At 41.2% G+C, this 16,039-nt stretch overlaps 1 protein-coding gene across 5 annotated transcripts in view; it reads left to right on the top strand.

Annotated features, from left to right (window-relative positions):
• The window catches only part of ANO10 (anoctamin 10), a 245,265-nt gene that overhangs the window by 174,643 nt on the left and 54,583 nt on the right, over positions 1-16,039 (top strand). For 3 of the 5 annotated variants that reach the window (XM_046003011.1, XM_046003006.1, XM_046003007.1), the window contains one exon: positions 8,882-8,998. In XM_046003011.1, coding sequence (XP_045858967.1) covers positions 8,882-8,998 — 117 coding nt within the window. Of the gene's footprint in view, positions 1-8,881; positions 8,999-16,039 lie in introns of those variants that run through there. The other 2 variants (XM_046003010.1, XM_046003008.1) reach the window with 1 other exon arrangement.

Below are 16,039 nucleotides of genomic sequence, written 5' to 3'. Positions count from 1 at the left end.
CCTGAGCACCTTTCAGGCGGGGACGTCTCTCACCAAGAGAAGGTTTCTAAGAGTTCTTTTCCCTGTTGTATACTTTTGCTTTCTTTGTCATAAATTAATTGACCATATATGCTTGTGTTTATTTCTGGGCTCTCGATTCTGTTTCATTTATGTCAATACTGTGCTGTTTGAGTGCTATAACGTTGTATTGCAATTTGAAATCAGCGAGTGTAGGACCTCCAGTTTTGTTCTTTCTCGGGATTGTTTTGGCTATTTGAGGTCTTTTGTGGTCCCATGCAAATTTGAGAATTATTCTAGTTCTATGAAAAAAATGTCATTAGAATTTTGATATGGATTGCATTGAATCTGTAGATTGCTTTGGGTAGTATAGACATTTTAATAATATTAATTCTTCCAGTCCATGAGTGCTGAATATCTTTCCATTCATTTCTGTCTTCTTTAGTTTATTAATGTCTTATAGTTTTTATAGTACAAGCCTTTCACCTCTTTGGCCAAATATATACCTAGCTATTTTATTCTTTTTGATATAGTTGTAAATGAGATTATTTTCTTGAATTCTCTTTCTGATAACTTGTTATCAGAGTACAGAAATGGAACAGATTTTTGTATAATAATTTTTTATCTGAAAATCTATGGAATCCATTTATTTTAGAAGTTTTTTTTAGCATCTTTAGGGTGTTCTATATATAACATCATGTCATCTGCAAATAGTGACAGTTTTATTTCTTCCTTTCTAATTTATATGCCTTTTGTTTCTTTTCCTTGACTAATTGCTTCCTAGGACTTCCAGTACGTACTGTGTTGAATAAAAATAGGAATAGTGGTCGTTCTTGCCTTTGTTCCTGATCTTAGAGGAAAAGCTTTCAGCTTTTCACCATTGAGTATGATGTCAGCTGTGGGTTTGTTATCTATGGCCTTTATTATGTTGAGGTACATGTCCTTTATACCCACTCTGTTGAGAGTTTTTGTCATAAATTGATGTTGAATTTTGTCAAATGCTTTTACTGCATCATCATTCAGTTTGTTAATGTAGTGCTGATTTATTTGCAGTTGTTGAATCATCATTTCATCACTAGAATAATTCCCACTTGATCATGGCATGATCCTTTTAATGTGTCTTAAATTCAGTTTGCTAATATTTTGTTGGTGGGGGTGTTTGCATCTATTTTTATCCCCAGCCTATAATTTTCTTTTTTTGTAATGTCCTTGTCTGGTTTTGGGAGCAAGGTTATGCTGGCCTCATAAAATGAGGAGAGCTTTCCATATTCTTCAATGTTTTGAAAGAGTTTGAGAGGGATAGGTATTAAATCTTATTTGAATGTTTGGTAGAATTCAGTAATAAAGCCATTTGATCCTGGACGTTCATTTGTTGGGAGCTATTGATTACTGATTCAATTTCTTAATAAACAGCCTGTTCCAATTTTCTAATTCTTCATGATTCAGTCTGGATGATTTTCCGTTTCTAGGAATTTATCCATTTCTTCTAGGTTGTCCAATTTGTTGGCCTGTCATTGTGTCATTGTACTGTGTTATCAGTAACTTCTATTCCATTTCTGATTTTATTTCTTTGAGCCTCTCTTTTTTTCTTGATGAGTCTAAAGATGTGTTAATGCTGTTTTTCTTTTCAAGAAATCTGCTCTTAGTGTCACCGATCCTTTTCTATTTTTAGTCTCTATTTCATTTATTTCCACTCCGATCTTTATTATTTCCTTTCTTCTACCAACTTTGGGCTTTATTTATTCTTTTTTTCCCCCCTAGTTCCTTTAGGGTTTAAAGTTAAATGGTTAATTTGAATTTCTCTTATTTCTTGAGGCAGGCCTATATTGCTATGAACTTCCCTCTTAGAACTGTTTTTGCTGGAACCCATAGATTTTGGTATGTTGTATTTCTGTTTGTCTGAGGTTTGCTTTTTAAGAGCCTAATTCCACATTTTTTTTCAATCTTAGATCTATTAATCATTTCTTATTAATTGGCATTTGGCATGTAATTTGGTAATCAGCAGAGGATGCTCTTTTGGAGTTTCTTTTATTCAGTGGTGGCTGGACTCTGAATGGAAAGAGGTACCATGGCCAACATTCCACTGTAGAGATCAAATTATCTTTTCAGAATTCTAAGAACTATCTCTGATTTGCATTTTGTATTTCATAAGAGACAGGGTTGGGGACATGTTGCTACAAACACAGCTGCTACTGTCGATTGTGTCATGGTTTTCAGTTTTTGTAAAATAAAAAGGTTCTGCTCACAAACTGTGCACCTGCCACAAGACTCCCAAGAGCTTGACCTCCTGGGGTGACAGAGGTGCATGGCACCAGTGGCTGGGCAGGCAGTACTGTGGTTCTGGGAAATACTTAGCTCCGGATGCTCCTTTTCTTTGGTCTTTTCTTCTTTCCTGACTAATACACCCTATAATCATTACTTGACGCATATTGTTACAGGGAGCCAACTTCTTTGTATTTACTACTTTTAAAATTCTGCCTATTTTCCCACCCCACCCCACCCCCAACTGTTTCTTTTCTTCTTTGCTTTGTTTAGGAAACAATTTTGTGAATTTTACTTTAAAAGAAGATTGTCAATGAAGGAAGAGTCACAATCATGGCCACAAAATGTCTTCTCTTTTCACAGGCTATGAAAAGCCAACCCAAGTATTCATTTTTGAATATGTTTTTCTTCAACTCTGAATAGATTCACATTTTGTCTTAGGTTTGCTTTTATTTATGAAAACAAGTAGAAATAGCTAAAATGCCTTTTGCAATTTTTTTTCTCAGTTCAGTTAGCATAAAGCAGTTCCCAGCCTTGAAACAGATTTGCTGTAGGGAATATATAAACAACATTTTAAAGGTTGATTTTTTTTTGAAACATGGAGCTATACTGCTATTTAGGTTTCCAGGCTAGCCTACAAAAGCTTACTTAATCCATCAACTTGAACTCTGGATCCTGGGTACAAGAAACCAGTAAAGAGACTGTGATGGTGGCTGGATGTCTAATTTATCCTTTCCTGAGCATTAAGATAGTGTTAGTTCCATTCTGATTCTATTTACTCCTCTTCCTCAAAGCCAATATCCCACTGCTGAGGCTGCTATGGCATATCCCCCTACTTCTGAGCACTCAAGAGTATTTGGGGTGGGTGGAAGACAGAGTTTGCTAGCACTGGCTAATTAAACTTACTGACAGTTACCTGTGAATGGCAATGCTCCTTCACCCTCCCAGGGATATGTCGAACCAGATAAGCCTATAACTGGTGGAACTTCTGGAGTGCTGCAAAGTGAGGCAGGGTGAGGGTTGGATCAGTGTGACAAGATTTGAGGAGGGAAGGAAGTGGTGAAAGAAGGCCACCATCTAGGTGGCCTGACTGTGTAAGTTCTCTCCTACATATTTGCAGAAGGAATGAGTACAAAGTGATGACGTTCACCAGCTGCTTGTCATCTCGGACCCCAGATTAAAAAACCAGACTCCCTGGGCTGCAAGTTTTCTGGTTTGGGTCTGTCTCCTATACATATGGGCAGTTATAGTGAAGGAGGGTTAGGAGCTTTAGCATATGTAATTCCTTTAGGTGAGTGTCAGTTCACAACCCTCCCAGGACCTTCCTGGGTGAAATCTGAGCTGACTCCTGAGTGTGGAGGGCAGGAAGAGATGGAAGAAAGAGGCCAGCCTCTCCAAGTGGGAAGATGACCGTTAAATAGCAAAGGGAACTTACCTATGAGGCTTGTCTTGGGCTGCAGCAAGATGAGTGGATCCTTGTACCTCCTCGCCACATCTAAAAAGTTTTTATGAACTTTTATCAATAGAGGTCTTTGCTGGGTTTGTCAACTATACCATCAACTACACTGTTCTCAACACCACCTCACCATCTCAAGGTGATGTCCTTACAGCAGCTTTGGGGAGTGGGAGGGGCAAGCTCACTCCCACATTCCAAGGACAGGAGAGGAAGTGAGCAGCCTCCAGTCATCTAGGTCCACAGCTCACCAGTTCACTAGTGGTTATGTCTTCTCCCTGACCTTCCCCAGCTGTGAGGAACACTTGCATTCTTTTTGACTGATGTGGGGTTTTCCCCCTTATAAAAGCAATGCACAATGTGCAGCCCTATGTTTGTAGCAGCATTATTTACAATAGCCAAGATATGGGAGGAGCCCAAGTGTGCAGCGATTGATGAATGGATAAGAAGATGTGCTCTGTGTGTGTGTGTGTGTGTGTGTGTGTGTGTGTGTGTGTATAAAATGGAACATTATTCAGCCGTAAAAAAAGAATGAAATTTTGCCATTTTCAACAACACGTATAGAACTAAAGAGTATAATGCTAAGCGAAATAAATCCGAGAAAGACAAAGACCATATGGTTTCATTCATATGTGGAACTGAAGAAAGAAAACAAATGAGCAAAAGTGAAAAAAAAGACAAAGCAAGAAACGGATTCTTTAATGTTAGAGAGCAAACTGATGGCTACCAGCGGGAAGGTGAGGGGCATGAGCTAAATAAGTGATGGGGATTAAGGAGCACAGTTGCTGTGATGAGCACAGGGTGGTGTATGGAGGTGCTGAATCACTGCATTGTACACCTGAAACTAATACTACACTGTATTTTAACTAACTGGAATTAAAGTAAAAACAAAAAATGTAGAAAAGGAAAAAAGAAGTAATGCATGTTATCAGAGACGAAAGATAGAGATTGCCCATATTACCAACCATCCAAAGAAAACTATTGCCAAGATGTTGATATATCTTCTTCCAATCTGGCTAATAATATTGGCATTTTTGTTTTGCTCTTGAAGGCACTTTTTTCCTTCTGTTGAAGATTCTGAGGATCTGTTTGAGGAAAGGATACTTAGTGATGGTTTAAGATGAGGTCTGTAAAAGAAAAATGAGAACACTATGGCGTGGTCACCTGTCCTTCCTCATTTTAAGTATGAATTGCCAATTCTGGACAATAAGTTTCTTCTAGAGTTCTTCTCTTCTTTAAAATGAGTGCCCCGGGGACGCTTGGGTGGCTCAGTGGGTTAAAGCCTCTGCCTTCAGCTCAGGTCATGATCCCAGGGTCCTGGGATCGAGCCCCATATCAGGCTCTCTGCTCAGCAAGGAGCCTGCTTCTCCCTTTCTCTCTCTCTCTGCCTGCCTCTTTGCCTGCTTGTGATCTCAGTCTGTCAAATAAATAAATAAAATCTTTAAAAAATAAAATAAAATGAGTGCCCAGTGCCTTTGTCTCCCTGAGTCAGCCCTCCGTCCTCAGTGTGACAAGCCCTGCTTCCTCCATTCTTGCTTCCCAGGCCCTTCTTGGCTCACCTTGGTCTTGCTTCTGTGACCTCCACTCACCTGAAACTACTCCCACCAGAGCCACCAAAGGCCTGGTGGTTAAAAACCAAAGGTTGCTCCCCAGCCTCCATGTACATGACCTTCCAGTGCCCACTCGATCGGCTTCTTTCTCTCTGCTTTGTTTCTGTAACCCCACAAGCTCCCTGATTTCTGCCTCCCCCCATGTGCTGCTTCTCAAGCTGCTTTTCAGACCTCTCCCTCTGCTCATCACACCTGATACAGTCCTCCGGTTCCATCCTGTGCCGACTTCTTACCTCGTCTCACCTTGTCTCCCTCACCGTGCATCCCCGCAGATCTCAACCGTTCCCACGTTTCATCTGCTCATGGGGCATTCTGTGCCCCATGCAGATACCCTAGCAACTCCCAGGTGTTTGCCTCCAACCCTGTCATGAACTGGAGACCCTCCCGCCCCACTGCCTGCTGAGCATCCTACCCAGATACCCCACAGCCCCCTGAAAGTGCATCGGCCGTGCAGACCCTCTCCCTCCATCATCCTGCATCCTCATCCTGCATCCTCATCCTGCATGCATCGTGATGGAAGAGCCGGGGACGCCTGTCTGGTCCTCTGCTGGCGAGCCATCCATTCAGTCCTGGAGGTTCCGTCCCATTACTCTTGCACACACTGGCTCACCGCTTACCTGCGTGGACTGCTGCACACTCCACACTTGCCTGCTATCCGTGCCACAAATGGAGACCTCCAAGCCTGTCATTCCGGGGTCGGCATCTTCAGTGCCTCCTCACTCCTCGTCAGCTCCTGTGTCTTCCAGTATCTGAGTGCCTCCGTGTCCCCTCTCTCCTCAACCCCACTGCCCCTCTGTGTGTTGGTTTCCTCTCTGGGAACACTCCTCCCTCTCCTAGCCAACTCCTCATCCTGTATGTCTTTGCAAACATACTTCCCTCTCCAAACTGCTAAAAACCGAGGTAACTGCCAGTCTGTAGGCTCCTTGTCCTGTGTATACTGGGTGCGACCACTCACACTCACACGTGGCATTAGAGGATGGCCCGTAATTACTCGTCTCCTCCTCTAGACTGTGTGCCGGGACATCATCTCCTTCCCTGTAGAATCCTCCAACACGTGACCCATGTCTAGCACACTAGTCACTAATATACGTGAAAGGAGGGACACAGTACTGCTTCCCTCTGGCTTTGTGGTGCTGGTAGCCAGCTAAGGAGTATTCAGCTGTCTGCGTTGTGTGGAACTCTTCAAGAAATATAACCCTGGTCGGGGCACCTGGGTGGCTCAGTGGGTTAAAGCCTCTGCCTTCAGCTCAGGTTATGATCCCAGGGTACTGGGATCGAGCCCCGCATCGGGCTCTCTGCTCCGCAGGGAGCCTGCTTTCTCCTCTCTCTCTGTCTGCTTGTGATCTCTATCTGTCAAATAAATAAATAAAATCTTAAAAAAAAAAAAAAACATAGCCCTGGAGGTGTTCAGTGGGAAGTTAAAAGCCTAAAATAAGCAGGTCTATTAGGAACCTATTTGCAAATACAGCTCAAAAGAAATTGATCTCTCTACATATGGGCCTTTAAAAACATTTAACATAAAATTATTTCAGGAAAACAAACTACAGAACTACTCATAACTTACCAGGTTATGGTATGTTATGGTAACTACTCGTAACTTACCAGGATTTCCAAACTACTCAGAACTTACTGCTATGTAAGTGTTCTAACCATATTAAAATGATTTCCTATATCAACTGATATTGTTTAATAAATACCAACATTTTTAATTCATGAGGGTTATGGACATTTCATATGGCACCTGTGAGCACTGAGGTCTGTGGCAGCCTTGCTCGGTTACCCAGTAACCAGTCCTGGTTCCCAAAGGAGAGTTGACACATCTTACAGGACCTTGTTTCCAAGGGAAGACCTTGGCAGGGTCTTTTTTTCCACTGGTTCCCTCCAAGACTCCAAAGAAGAGAAAATGGGTACAGATTTGTTAGGAAAGATGGAAAGGGGCCAGTGACTGGCTCATGATGGGGTTCTGGCAGTTGGAGGACACCCCTTTCCTGGAAAATGTGGAAGATTTCTTTTCATCTGCTCATTTATTTCTTGTCTAGTATTTCTACTGAAGAGGTTAAGTCTTATATAAAATTATGTGTCAGTACTCCAATGGAATGAAATAATGACACAGTATACCTTTTTTGAATTATTTATTTGTTCTTTGTAGATTTTATCCAGGTTCCTGTTAATTTAATTCAATTAGTTCAGACTTACAACAGATGATGTCACCTGATCCGTGCTGTGTTATCTACTAGTTTTCACACTGTAGAGACTTAATCAGCACCTTGCAGGTGTCCTCTGGGGTCCCAGCAGTCACACTCTGGTGAAGACTGCCTGGCCCTGTTCCAGTCCACATCTTCTGTTAATACCGGGAGCGCCTGTCCTATCCTGGGGCTCTGCCCATTTCCAGGTCTTTGGATTGAATTATTGCTTGTTCTGGCATGATGCTGATTTCCTTCATTATTTCATGCCTCTCCCAGTAGATATCCACATGGTATTCATCCTTCATCCTCCTTTTGAAAATATCACAGTAAAGGGTTCATCTAATTTTTTTAAGCTATCCTCTTTTTCTGTCAGTAATTCAATGCAACATTTCTTAGAGGCTGCTCCATTTCCTTTGCTGATTTTCAAAATGCCTTTTAATCATTTCTTACCTTTAAAAATCATTTCACAGCTTTTAATATTTAGTAATTCATGCTGTCATCAAAGAGACAACTTTATTCTTTTCATCATTCAGACTTCTGTGGGTGTTGATCCTGGATCACAAGATGATACTAGAATTGTAGAAGCATCAGTAGGTCGAGGCCATGCATCTGAGGAGCAGGCTTACCAATGGAAACAATCCTGTTGGTTTATTCTGTTCTGCAGAGAAAAAAACATAATTATAAACCTCATATCATTATGGTATGAAAAACCCTGAATAATTTTGGTGGAGAAGGGTTCTAAGCTTCCCGTGTTATAATGGATACACTCTATGTTTCGGTGTCTCTGCCCTACCATATAGGTGGAGTCAGCAGCATAAAGTAGTACATTGCAACCAATCAATTCATCAGTATTTATTGATGATCATTTCATGAAAGAAACAGTAGCAGATACTTGTGGGGGTGCAGGGGATTCAAGGCACCTGGTGTTTAAGGCACTGTATGTTTCACATAATAGCCTGAAGCACAGCACAGGGAAGATGTTATTGGGCAAAGAACAGAAGGAGTCTGCCAGTGCTGTATGACATACACTGGGAAGGTGGACACGGGTCAGAAAAACACGTTTTGTGAAAGACTTCTCAGAGTAAATTTCATTTTTCTGTAAAACACTGAAAATAATGTATGGTATCAATTTGGGTGAATAACCAATTTTAGAAGACTAAAGCAAATAAGACAGTAGTTATTGAGTGGGCCACAGTGGTGGGGTGGGTTAAATAGAACTCTTGGGCCTGGTTGATCTCTGATAAAAGACAGGCCAGTCATAAGAAATTAATAAGACTAATGAGAAGAATCACAGATTGCTTAGGTCCCTTGTTGTCGCATTACACACCATAGCCTAGTGTGGCATGTCAACATGTACTCTTTCTTGTTTTCAGCATGCACTCCTGGCTTTAAAGTTCATACTTGCATTTGCCATCCCTGATAAACCACGGCATATCCAGATGAAACTGGCCAGATTGGAGTTCGAGTCTTTGGAGGCACTCAAGCGGCAGGTAAGGGCAACTGTACTGAAAATCGGTGTTTGTCTTTAGCAAATGCCAGGGGCTGTAATTTAGAGAGCTCACTCTCGGTATTTCCTTCAGCCTTGAAGTTACCAGCGTAAATAAATACAGAAGCCTCCAGTTTAGATGGCATAACAAAACCAAAATCGTAATAATATGAGCAACAAACAGTTGAAAGAACTAAACTAAGCAAAACAAAAATACCTGATAAAATACTCAGATAAAATTCTGAGCAATGTTGGGGCACCTGGGTGGCTCAGTGGGTTAAGCCGCTGCCTTTGGCTCAGGTCATGATCTCAGGGTCCTGGGATCGAGTCCCGCATCGGGCTCTCTGCTCAGCAGGGAGCCTGCTTCCCCCTCTCTCTCTGCCTGCCTCTCTGCCTACTTGTGATTTCTCTCTGTCAAATCAATAAATAAAATCTTAAAAAAAAAAAACTTCTGAGCAATGTTAAAGAACAGAGCTAGCTTTCAGTAGAAGAACAAGACCAGGATTTCCAAGAATCATCCTGGGGCAGCTCCTATGGTTTCTAAGTCTGCCTTCTACAGAAACATGAAGCAAGAAGTAAGTAAATAGAATCTTGCAAAATATCTTGCAGAGAATGAGGGAGAACAAGAAGTGTGGGCAAAAGCAGCAGAAATGCCATCAAAGTAGAAACTTCCTTCCAGGGATTTCCACATTATACCAGAGGCGAAGCTGGAGGTCTTCATTTCGACTCTCTACTCGTAGCAGAATGTGAGCAGGAAGATAGAGACTTTTCCATGCCCAGAGCTAGTTTTCTCTCGTGAGAGATACATAGGAACTAGACCAGTGAGAAAACCAGTAAGGCTTTTATCATCTGAGAGGCAAGCTGTGGGTCCAGGACATGGCTTCTGACCCTCACAGTCCATTAGGCTTCCAAACCACCTTGTACAGAAATATTTCCTTTGATGTTTGGGGAGCTGGGAGGAAAAAACTTGCAAGGAGGACCCCTCCCCAAACTGACCCTCTGATAGAAGCAAGGGCTCCAGGACAGTGCACAAGATGGTGGGCCCCACACTGGAGCAAAATGTGCCCCTGATTAGGCAGGGTGTCCCCAGGATAAGACTTGTGGTAAGAGTATAGAGGAGAAGGAGAAGTGCAGATCCACCCGCGGGGTGCAGCAGTGGATAAGGCTAGATGACTGCGTTTCAGTTTCTAAGTTGCGGGGCAAGTTCACCTAGCCAGTGTGTCTGTGTCTTACGTCAGAGCACAAGCATCATGCTCCACAGTGAGCCACCAGAAGCATTCTCAGCAATGTCAGGAAGCCCATTACCACCGCTGGTACTTTCCGTGGTGCTGGGGCTGCCGACCAATGCACTTCTACAGGAGGAAAAAGTGAGAAGGTCAAGTAACCTGCAGGAAGCAAATGTATCACTCCTTGAAGATTAGAAGGTTATAAATCTAAAAATCACTAGATATGTTATCGGACACAATAGGAAAACTTGGTAAGGAGGTAGGTTATGAGGTTTGTCTGAAATTGTTTGTTTCCTTTTGTTTGTTTGTTTGTCTATTTCCCTTTAGTAGCCATTTGAAAATATTATTGAAGAAAAGGCCCCATTTACCAAAGAGGCCAAAAGAGAAAACGTGTAGTAATTTATAAAAATAATATTGATAATCTCTATGAAGAATATTTTTAAAACTCTGCTGGGACCAAAAGATTCAGTCTTATGAAAATGTGATGCTAATTCAAATATATAGGAATAAGCATTTGAGAACAGCAAGGAGATTTCTGAAAAAGATGAAAAATGAGATCTTTAGCTCTGCCAGATATTACAATGTATTCTGAATAATATAGTAGTTAGAGTAATTAAATACATTTTGAATTAGGGAAGAAATAGATCGGTGGAATAGAGCAGAGAGCCTGTAAATGGACCAAAATAAACTGGGACTTTAGTTTATGTTAAAATTGACATTCTGTTGTAGTGGGGGAAAAGGAGAGTTGTTTGTTACATGGTCTGATGACAATTGTTTGGGGAAATTACTACATTTCATTTTACCTCATTCCTTACATACCTCTTGCTGCCACGCTCCTGCAAAATTCAGACAGGTAAGAAATACAAAAAGCATGAGAATTTAAAACTTCTTTATGACCAAAAAACCTCAAAAGATAAATCGGACATAGTGGGGAAATATTTGCAACATATGAAAAATGGTTACTTTCTTGACAGCCAGTAATCAAAGCATAACCTAAGAAGAGGTGCTCAGCCTCACTCACAATTAAAGAAATTTAAGTTCAAACAACAGGGAAACGTGACATTTTACTCACTCTGTTGGCAAATGCTGGTTGATGACCTGTTCTTGCCCGGTGTGAAGAAGTGGATACTTTTCTATACTTGACAGAAGTGTAAATTGGCTCAAGCTTTCTAGAATGCGGTTGAATCAAAAGTTAGATTACCCTCTGACCAGAATGACTCTTGCTAGGGTAATGGTAATAACCGCAGAGTGGGCCAAAATAATGTTGTCAAAGCATTTCTATTAGCAAGAACCCAGACGCAGCTAAACTGAGTAGGAGACTGTTTAAGACAATTATAGTAAGATAATGGTTCCACAGAACCTTGTTTTTAAAAGGTCTCTTTGTGCTGGGATGTGTGTTGTGTGCATCTGCATGCACGTGCTTGCGTGAGTGTGTGTTTGCTATTTTAGTAAGTAGAGAAAGCAAGGTACAGAACAAGTTTGAGTTAAATTTTGAAGAAGGGAAGGAAGGGACAAGAAATGGGTGAATGCGAACACATCCTTTGTTTTTCCTAGAAGGGCTTCCAGGAAACCTGGTACAGTAGCTGCCCTTAAGGAAAAATTAAGGTATCTCTGGGTGCCTGGGTAGCTCAGTCAGTTAAATGTCTGCCTTCAGCTCAGGTTATGATCTCAGGGTTCTGGGATCGAGCCCCTCATCAGGCTCCCTGCTCAGGGGGGAATTTGCTTCTCCCTCTGCCCCTCCCCACCATTTGTGTTCTTTCTTGCTCTGTCTCTCAAATAAATATCATCTTAAAAAAAAAATTTTTTTTAAGGTAACCGTTTTCACATACAGCTTGGATTTTCTGACCAGGCATGTGTACTACTTATTGAAGGCCAACAGAAATTCTTTGGGTGGAGGGTGATTTGCTGTATGTTTTCTGCATTTAAATACTCCTGTAAGTAAATGAGTATGTTTTCTGCATTTAAAATACTCCTGTAAGTAAATGAGAAATAAAGTCCTCCCTCATGTTGGTGGTTTGAATAATTCCTTAAATTCCCTAGTGCCATTTTCAGATACACCTGAGTGCATCTTTCACACACTGTTCCTCCTCCTTCCTTATTCTTTTTACAAACATTCATATACTTTGGTTTTTTTCTTAGAAAAAAAATTTAAACCTCAGGTGAAATTTTTGGGGTAAAATTTATTTTCATATAATATGTATTTTACACACAAGGTTTGAGGGCACGGATTGAATGTGGAAACCTAGAATCGATGTGAGGCAAAGTGGGACTGGTCCTCAGTTAACCTCAGGTGGGGTCAGGATCAGGATGAGACCAAGGCTGAGGGTAGACCAACCTGAATTTGGAGCCCCACTCAGTATTTCAGAGTACTTGTTCAGCCCACATTTAAAGGAGAGGCTGAAACTGTAGGGGTGGGGGGAGAGCACAGTCCCTCCCCATAGCCTAGTTCCTTAAACTTGTGAGGAGTCTGTGGGCACAGACAATTATGAGAGCCTCAATATTCAGATCCCCAATTTATATGCGTCCTCTTTTTTCTAAAATGTCCTCGTAGGAGGCCTGAGTACCCTGTGGTCCCTCTGGGCTGTCCTGGGCCACATTGCTTCTCTGCCTACAGTTATTCCACCTGCTTAATAGAAGAAGGCACCCCTCACTGTCTTGAACCCTGCCCTGTGCCTTGACCCCAGGGTGAAAGGCTCGAAGCTGAGAGAGAGCCTTATAATATGGAGGTGTCAGGGGCTAAACGTCCATAAAGACATCACAATCTCCCACCTGCCAGAACCAAATCCATCTCTTTAAAAGGTGCATTTTCAAAATGTATCCAGGAATTTATGTCTAATAATTGCTTATCAATATGTATATTATATTTGTGTCATTTTTATCATTTATGCCCAGTCATAACTATAATGACCAGTTGGTCCAAAAGAAAATTTTAAACACTTATAGTGAGACTTAGAGTCATGGGAAAGTTTTTAAACTTTTAAATTTCCACTGATGAGCATATTAATGAAGTAAAGTATGACAGTAATTGATACTTCCAAGCAAAAAAAAATACATTTTATTAGGATAAAATTCTTTGGGAAAAGAATTTTCCATGCTAGTGAGGCTTTCCTCTCACTCAAGATTTCATGTTATTATGTACAAAGGGTCTGTAATGATGTTGGATATTAACATGGCTCATATTACTCAATACATTTACCTGGAAGTCCTACTGCAGAGCTCTTATACTTGCCTTGAGGGGGCTCATAGCTGTGAGTGCTTGCTGTGGACATGGCTAAATGATCTCTGAGGTCATCTCAGCTCCTGGCTTCCCCTGCTTCAGATACACATTACCTAACAGCAAAGCAAAGCCCTAATTCAAAGGCAGAATTTATTTATACATATCATCATTGGGAAATGAAGCACTAACCAAAATTCTGTCTCATTTTTTAAAATTTGCTCTAGGCAGTATAGACATTTTAACAATGTTTATTCTTCCAATCCAAGAGCATGGAACAGTCTTCCATCTTTTTGTGTCTTCTTCAATTTCTTTCATGAGTGTTCTGTAGTTCCTCGAGTACAGGTCCTTTACCTCTTTGGTTAGGTTTATTCCCAGGTATCTTATGGTTCTTGGTGCTATAGTAAATGGAATCGATTCTCTAATTTCCCTTTCTGTATTTTCTTTGTTAGTGTATAAGAAAGCCACTGATTTCTGTACATTGACTTTGTATCCTGCCACGTTACTGAATTGCTGTATGAGTTCTAGTAGTTTGGGGGTGGAGTCTTTGGGGTTTTCCATATAAAGAATCACGTCATCTGCGAAGAGAGAGAGTTTGACTTCTTCCTTGCCAATTTGGATACCTTTTATTTCTCTTTGTTGTCTGATTGCTGTTGCTAGAACTTCTAATACTATGTTGAACAAGAGTGGTGAGAGTGGGCATCCTTGTGTTCCTGATCTCAACGGGAAGGCTGCAAGCTTTTTCCCATTGAGGATGATATTTGCTGTGGGTCTTTCATAGATAGATTTTATGAAGTTCAGGAATGTTCCCTCTATCCCTATACTTTGAAGCGTTTTCATCAGGAACGGATGCTGGATTTTGTCAAATGCTTTTTCTGCATCCATTGAGAGGACCATGTGGTTCTTCTCTCTTCTCTTATTGATGTGTTCTATCACATTGATTGATTTGCGAATGTTGAACCAACCTTGCAACCGAGGGATGAATCCCACCTGGTCATGGTGGATAATCTTTTTAATGTGCTGCTGGATCCTGTTTGCTAGGATCTTGTTGAGAATCTTTGCATCCATATTCATCAGTGATATTGGTCTGAAATTCTCCTTTTTGGTAGGGTCTTTGCCTGGTTTGGGGATCAGGGTAATGCTGGCTTCATAAAAAGAGTCTGGAAGTTTTCCTTCTGCTTCAATTTTTTGGAACAGCTTCAGGAGAATTGGTGTTATTTCTTCTTTGAAAGTTTGGTAGAATTCCCCAGGGAATCCGTCAGGTCCTGGGCTCTTGTTTTTTGGGAGGTTTTTGATCACTGCTTCAATCTCATTACTAGATATCGGTCTATTCAGGTTGTCAATTTCTTCCTGGTTCAATTTTGGGAGTTTGTAGTTTTCCAGGAATGCATCCATTTCATTTAGGTTGCTTAGCTTATTGGCATATAACTGTTGGTAATAATTTCTGATGATTGTTTCTATTTCCTTGGTGTTAGCTGTGATCTCTCCCTTTTCATTCATAATTTTTTTAAAGATTTTATTTATTTATTTGACAGAGAGAGATCACAAGTAGATAGAGAGGCAGGCAGAGAGAGAGAGAGGGAAGCAGGCTCCCTGCTGAGCAGAGAGCCCGATGCGGGACTCGATCCCAGGACCCTGAGATCATGACCTGAGCCGAAGGCAGCGGCTTAACCCACTGAGCCACCCAGGCGCCCCTTCATTCATAATTTTATTAATTTGGGCTTTCTCTCTTTTCTTTTGGATTAGTGTGGCCAATGGTTTATCGATCTTATTGATTCTTTCAAAAAACCAGCTTCTAGTTTCATTGATACGTTCTACTGTATCTCTCGTTTCTACCTCATTGATCTCTGCTCTAATATTTTTGTTTACTTACTTTTTCTCAGTAAGCTCTATGCCCCATGTGGGGTTTGAGCTCACCACCCTGAGATCAAGAATTATATGCTTTACTGATTGAGCCAGCCAGGTGCACCTCCCTGTCTCATATTATTTTAAAAGAAGAGAAAAACTGAGGCTCACTTGGGTGACTCAGTTGGTTAAGCATCTGACTCTCGATCTCAGCTCAGGTCTTAATCTCAGGGTCTTGAGTTCAAGCCCTGCATTGGGCTCCACACTGGGCACAGAGCCTACTTAAATAAAAATAAATAAATAAAATTTTAAAAGAAGAAAAGATCTAAAAGATTTTAAGTCTCTTTGGGCCTTTCTTTTCTGGAGACATAGATGTGATTCTCTAATCAATATCACCTTCTAAGAAAACATGACTTTGGTGCTGATTTTGCTATTAAGATTCTGGAGGGACAGAAATGTCCCGCAGGCTTTGACTTGTTATGTTTATCAAATGCCTTCAAACAGGGCATTCTAGCTTGTCCTAGCCAGCTTGCACTAAAGGTGGTTTTATATCTGTGCATGTGCGGCTCACATGTGCCTGATCCATCAAGCAGGCAAGAGGCAGGGATGAGTGCTGTGGTCAAGGTTTCCCAGGGTCCTGAACAGCAAACTGCGTAAAAGTATTCTCCTCTCCACTCCTTGTTTGTTAAAGTTAGAATCTGAGAAGGACAGATCCAGGATAGAAGGCTGGCGGGAGAGCCCGTGCCAGCTGCCCCTCTCC

Source organism: Meles meles, chromosome 4 (assembly GCF_922984935.1).
Source record: "Meles meles chromosome 4, mMelMel3.1 paternal haplotype, whole genome shotgun sequence".
NCBI classification, from domain to species: Eukaryota; Metazoa; Chordata; class Mammalia; order Carnivora; family Mustelidae; genus Meles; species Meles meles.
This window is presented reverse-complemented; position numbering and strand designations above follow the sequence as displayed.